General features: G+C 41.3%; 1 protein-coding gene across 1 annotated transcript; it reads left to right on the forward strand.

Annotated features, from left to right (window-relative positions):
* The first annotated feature begins 2,199 nt into the window (after window positions 1-2,199).
* On the forward strand, window positions 2,200-6,474 carry LOC148699540 (uncharacterized). The gene is made up of 4 exons (XM_088714184.2): window positions 2,200-2,963; window positions 3,689-4,997; window positions 5,446-5,529; window positions 6,057-6,474. The coding sequence occupies exons 1-4, from the start codon at window positions 2,313-2,315 to the stop codon at window positions 6,098-6,100; spliced, it is 2,088 nt and encodes a 695-aa protein (XP_088570310.2). The 5' UTR covers window positions 2,200-2,312; the 3' UTR covers window positions 6,101-6,474.

The following is a 6,474-nucleotide window of genomic DNA, read 5'->3' on the forward strand; positions in this document are numbered from 1 at the left end:
GGCGATGACACCCGCGACATCATCATCACCAACCTGGGCATCGGCGTCGTCACCATGCTGGTCAGTTGGGCCTCTGCATCAACCTCTTCTTCACGTTTCTGGTGATGATGACCAAGTGGTGTCCATTGGTATTGTAGTAGCAAGAGCTAGCAGACTCAAATGTAAGGACTGTAGGATGAGATCAAATGATGCAATCAAGTGTCGTATACAAGAGCGACTCAATGCATTTAGGGCCTAAGGCTAACCCAAAAGCTCCAACATAAATGCATTTGGGGGCCTCAATGCATAAATAAGAAAAGAAATAATAAATTTCTTTAGATAAGAGATACGTCCCAACAAAAATGCATTTGGGAGCCTTAATGCATTTATAGCTATAAAGATAATGTAGCATTTGAGGCCTCTAAATACATCAGGAGCCTCAATACATTTGGATGCTTATCTTAGAATTCACTATAATAAATGCATTTAGGGACCGGAGTTTTAGGAGACCACCTCAGTCATCTAAATGTTGAGCCGACCCTTGCGGTACAGAGGATCACATGAAAGGAAAAATTGTTCGAGAGATAGGATAAGGGTGTTTTTGTCCTAAAAATGCCAAAGTTTCCCCTAAGAAAAGAAGAAGTATTCTTTAAGGATGATCTTAAAACAATGTTTATCATGCAAAACAGTATAAGTTTTGTTGGATCGATTTGCAAATACTAATAAGAGGAGTGAATTTGCGGGGAAAAAAAGCTTATATAATTTCATCTCGACAAACTTGGTCTCCCTGATTCCCGGGACCTTGTTGTTAAGTCTTGCGGTACGGAGCCATCACAGATTCCGTGATCCATGGGTCCTCGTAAGGCTCCCTGTACCTCCTTTGACCTGAACCATTCAATAACCAAACCCGTTAGCCAGTGCCATTTTTTTTTAATTTACATTTTATTTTTAAAAACAATGAAAGACCTTTTCAAAATCATCCTTAAGAGGGATTCTAATGCCGTGGTGGAGTGGTTACCGGAGAAGGGGCACCAGAGGCATGCGCCTCTACTTCTTGGCGATATCTAGTGGCAGTGCGGAGGTGTGAGGATTTTAAAGCCAAAACTGTAGACTGGATCGTCTCGTATGCTGCCTATCATTCTAAAAGAACTTTTAATGCGGCATTTTTTTTCCTATTCTTCGCGGTTGTACTCTTTCTCTTAATTTCATTGGCTATGAGCGGCCGGGATAACAAAAAATAAAAAATATACCATTCGTAGATTAAAAACTACCCCAAAACAAGAGTGACAGCGGTTAAGTAACTTTTAAGATTTGATTTTAATGAATAATTATGGTATATTAATCCTCATTATTACCATTAATTAATTTTTTTATTTTATTTTACGTAATGATGTTTCGAATAACTTTTCTCCCGAACCCAGGCGTGCTTGAAGCGTCGCGGGGAATGGAATCCAACGCCACGGACGGGGGGCCCACTGCCCCGTCAATCCGACCGGGATGTGGGCCCCAGCCCCATTTGCCATCGCATATCGTGCCACGTGGCAGCAGTCGAACCCCGTTGGACGGGGTGAGAGGAGGAGCCGGGTCTGTGCGAGCCGGCTGAGACGGAGGGGTACGTCATGCGGCCTGGCGTGCCGGACCGGATCAACCGCTTCCAAAGTTGGCGGTGAGAAAACTCCACGGCTCTACGATACTTACAAGACCCCTAAAAAGGTATGACTTATAAATTTTTTTTTGGTATACCGGCGACTCACTGCATCACTTGTAAATACATCCAGAATAATCATAGTACAAAATATGCTCTAGTACCACCAGCACGTGCTCCAATCTCCTTAGAAGATATCCTCAGAGTGGTGCACTGCAAAAGATGCAATCCAGTCTGCCGCACTGTTTGTTTTCCAAAAAACGTGCGCAACTCAAAACGAGTCCAGCTCTCCCACAAGATGGCAAAAAGTATGACTTATATATAGTCACGCATGTCTATAGAAAAGTAAATAGTGCGACTGACTGAATTGCTTTTTTTGGTGCTTATTATTTTATTGGCTTATCGGAACTCTTACTATTGTTTTCTGGTTTTATTGGCGCCATTCGCAACTGTTGCATATGACCCGCGGTTGTATAAAAAAAAAAAAAAAAATCTGGAACCAGCGCCACTAATGCCAGCAATTAATTCTAGTGCCGTTAATCTTAAGAAATATTACTGTTATTAATTATTATCAGCACAAAGGCCAGGGAGGGGGAGACGGAACCAAAGAGACTCTTGTTTTCTTATTTCAAGGCTGAAGCTATTGATTTCAACTAGAATTCATATTTGTGTACTTGTTCAAGAAACGATGCTGCGGAGGAAGGTGGAGTTGGAGGAGAGGAGAGATGAAAGAGTTTCTTCTTTGAGCTGTTCTTCGATGGAGCAAGTTCGGTCGGCAAGGCGGCTGTGGAGAGGTGAAGAAGGATATAATGATGAGCTGATGGTGAAGATGAAGGAATTGGAAGAGCTCTTGACTGCTCACAAGATGGCCTCCTCGTCATGGAGGAGTAGAGCTGGAGGCTTGCAGCCGGACTGCCTGCACAAGGCTGGGGAGAAAGGATCAGCTGAGATTTATCCTGATCGATTGCATGAGAGGAATTTGACGAGGGAGAGCACAAGCGGTAATGCGATGGAGTTCGATGGTAATTCGGCTTCGAGCATCAGGGATGATCAGGGTTGCAGTTATAATGCAAAGAATTCAGAAGGTTCAAGAGGAAGGTTATATGGGAAATATATGGAGAAGAGAGATGCTAAGCTGAGGGAGGAATGGGGATTGAGAAGGGCTCATAAGGAAGCTAAGATGAAGTCTATGTGGGATAGCTTCGAACGAAGCCGGGCGGAGATGAAGGCTCGATTTGGTGGATCTGCTGATGGAAAGGATTTGGCTCTTCAAAGTTGTTGGCATGCAGAGAAGCTGAAATCCTTTGGTGCTCGTTCAGCAATTAAGGATACAGAACAGGTACTGAATTCTTCTTTCTTAATTTTATCTTCTTGATGCATCCCTGGTTTGCAGAAAGTAAAATTGAGAAGTTTATTATACTGTTGTTACATTTTGGAGAGTGCATGTGATTCAGGAAGCAGAGGAAGGTGTTGCAAAGCAGCTTGAACTTTAAATTTCAACTTCTTTTCCTACCAAATGACAGTAATTATTCAATTTCTTTGCCAATCATTTTGTAATATATGGTGTAGAGATTTTTAACTTTCTCTATGAACAACATGACAGCACATAGATAATGTATTGAATGTTTCAAGGAGCAAAACTTGCTTGAGTATCTGTAAACTTTAAAAAAAAAAAAAAGTATACTTATTGGTAGTATTACTTTATGGTCTTCGTTTTATCTTGGAAAAAAAAGAGATTATTACCATCATCATAATTATTACTTGTTTTGTTAACTTACGGATCACTCTTCAGGTCATGCTGCAATGAGTTTTTAGCCTCCTCTGTAAGGATGATATTTATCTGTTTCTCTCACATTCTTATATATAATCTTGTTTTCATATTGGTCTTAGAGTCTTCAAAGTGTAGGGAAACAATCTTTTTCTTCTGTCACCTTGAAATTGTTCTACATAGTTTGTTCTTCTATAGATCTTTTGCCCCTTTAACATCAAAACCTGATAAAGAATGAAACTTATTCATCTGACTTATATTATTTCTAATGCAAATTGCTTTCATCTTGGTAGCAGAAGATCGAGTTCATCCAGACGGAGGAAGGAAATCCTCGCAAGCAGGTTCTATATGCTCGGTACAAATTCTTCGATGATACACTGCTCGACGATGGCTCTTCCAGCAGAACTGGTTCTAAGAAGCTGTTATCCAGTAGAATTGCATCTTCCTCTATATCTCAAAACTTAGCTGCATCCATTCCTAGGCCTCCTGTTAAATCTGGCTCCATAAGGCGAAGGACTCAGTCTGAAAGTCCTCCAGCACAATCAGTTTCCAACAACTCTAATCACAGAAAGGAAAACATGAAGCCATTTACTGGAACTAGCAAGATAACCGGACCGAGGACGCATGCTCGAAGCAGGAGTATCTGTGAAGGCATGAACATTTTCAAGGAAGAGAAGCCGCCAAGGTTCAGGCCTATAAGAAATTGCTCGGTCAGTTCGGGTGAGTTAAAAGATCTTTCATCAATGAACACTGGCAGTGCCAGTTTGACACCATCAAGGTTTTCGAAGGAGCGAAGTGTGCAAACCAGTAACAGGTTCCAAAAGATGAGCGAGCCTAAGCCATTTCTTAGGAGGGGCAATGGAATATGTCGTGGCGCCGGCGAGGGAGCTTTTGTGATCCAGAAAAATGGAGAGGAGTCTGAAGGGTTGGTGGATCAGAGTGAATGCTTCCCTGATACAGCTAAAGCTAAAGATGAACAATTAGAAAGAATATTGAGCGAAAGCAGGGAAACTGGTTTTCCTTCTGACTCAGATGGTGAGAAACCAAGATGCAGCCAAGAGTCAGGAAGTTCTGGTCATGCCAGACCTGATAATGGTGATATCTTCAGACCTGTATCTCAAGCAGATGAGTTAGCAGAAGAAAATCCTGGATCTTGGAACTCATACATCAAATATCCATTTTCCGATTCGCATGAGGCATTGGCTGTTAATGCTTCAGTAGGTACTCTTACAAGCTTCCCAGCTTCCAGAAATTCTCACCCCATGAACCAAATGCAGAAGGTGGATTCTACTCAAGAAAAGAAGAAATGGGCGAAAGCTGAGAAACTTGTTCTTGCTACTACTGCTTCCCAGCAACTGCGAAATGGTGTGGCAGAAGGGTTCAAGAGATTGTTCAGATTTGGGAAGAAAAGCAAGGGTGCAGAAGGTGTAGTAAATGATTTGGTGCCTGGCTCAACAGCTTCTGATGTTCATAATGATATAGGAAATGGCCATGATCTGGCAAACCAATCATCTAAGGAAGTCGAGGATCTAAGGAAGTTGAGGATGGAGTACTCGGTTCCTGATTGCCATGGCCTAAATGAGGGAAAGGTCTTTCCTTATCAAGGTATGCTGCTTTCCTATGGATTAGTCTCTATGTTGATTCTTTCTTTGTTCCTTATTTGATAATTCTGCGAGTTCTTGGATTTTTTTCTGATGAACAAAAGTAAAATACTGGCATTTAGTTTTTCTAGTGTTCTTTCAACTTTCTGAATTTTTCCAAAGCTGCTACACAAACAACAGCCTCTTAAGCAGTTATCAAAACTTATTATATTGGTGTGTCAAGCTTATTCAGGACTTGGGAGGAGTCTTGTCTTTCATTTCTTGAAACATTCTTGATAGCACACCTCATTAAATTCTAGCCTGTTAAACCATATTACTTGTAGGTGTTTGGATTTTCTTCTACTAATTTCTACATTCAGTTCCACATTACATCAGCAGGGTTGCTAATGAAAAGCTTAGTGATGGCTATACTTTCATAGCCGCATTAACTGAGTATATTTTACTCTCTGCAGTTCTATCATTACACAGCTCCATTCCCCATCATCCTGCAAACTCCGGGCTGGGGGAAGATCACACGTCCATTAATTCTCCAAAAGGTAACTGCTTAATGATGAATTACATGCAATTTGACAATATTAGTTAGTTTGGGAATGCCAGAAACAACCCAGGACCTCAAGATCTACCCAGCAAATAATCGATGTGAGACTAAACACGCGTCCGCATGGGTCCTCACATACTTCTCCCATTTAAGCCCTGACATCCTTATCAAGCTAAGGATTTAAATATAATCACAAGCACCACGATCGGCCTGTGGTCAGCCTCAATAGATCCGTGCTGCAGTGTCCCCTAGTCCATATAGATTATGGGCCAGATCTGCTGTGATATCATTTTGTAACAACATAGAGTCTTACCCAAAATAGCTAGTTGGAAGGTATTATTTGAGTTCCTTGATTCCGTATAAGTGCCCAAGATCTACCGAACGAATAGCCAATGTATAACTAAACACACATCTGCACAAGTTCTCGCAAAAACAACTTCCAAGTGTTCAAGTCTTCAGGTGGAATTTGGTATCTTCGATTGCTCTGTTGCACTAAAAATGTGATTCATTATCTGGGTTTTGCAGCACATCGCTCGCTCTTCTCCCTTCCATCATTTCCTAGCAAGTGAAGTGAATCTAAGCTTAGGTGACAGAATGGTGGTCAGCAGCATCAGCATTTTCCAGTATTTCTTGAGCATTATATACTAATATGGATTTCCAATAGATGCCTGACCTTCCCACTTCATAGTTTGGAAAACATTCTGTTCCAAAGATTGTGGAGTATCATGTGACTTTGGGTTGTGGGAATCAATTTCTCCCTGCTATCTCAGTTTTGTATTGTTAGTGGTTTTGCAGAGTCCATCAGGCCAACTCTCGCCGATGCGCATGGCAAGTTTTGTGTATTTGAACGATTCCATTTGTAGCTTGTATATTTGTACACAGGCAATGTTACACTTGTCGGATATTTGATTTATACAATCAAGAAGTCTTAGTTTCTTCTTCT

Source organism: Phoenix dactylifera, chromosome 18 (assembly GCF_051530095.1).
Source record: "Phoenix dactylifera cultivar Ajwa chromosome 18, Ajwa_hap1_PhDact_Kaust_v1.1, whole genome shotgun sequence".
In the NCBI taxonomy this organism is placed as follows: Eukaryota; Viridiplantae; Streptophyta; class Magnoliopsida; order Arecales; family Arecaceae; genus Phoenix; species Phoenix dactylifera.

Excerpts from the sequence above, each read along its gene's own strand:
- LOC148699540 (XM_088714184.2), top strand. The coding sequence starts at position 2,313 with ATGCTGCGGAGGAAGGTGGAGTTGGAGGAGAGGAGAGATGAAAGAGTT. Across the intron at positions 2,964-3,688 it reads CAATTAAGGATACAGAACAG|AAGATCGAGTTCATCCAGAC; the intron begins GTACTGAATTCT and ends TCTTGGTAGCAG. Across the intron at positions 5,530-6,056 it reads GTCCATTAATTCTCCAAAAG|CACATCGCTCGCTCTTCTCC; the intron begins GTAACTGCTTAA and ends TGGGTTTTGCAG.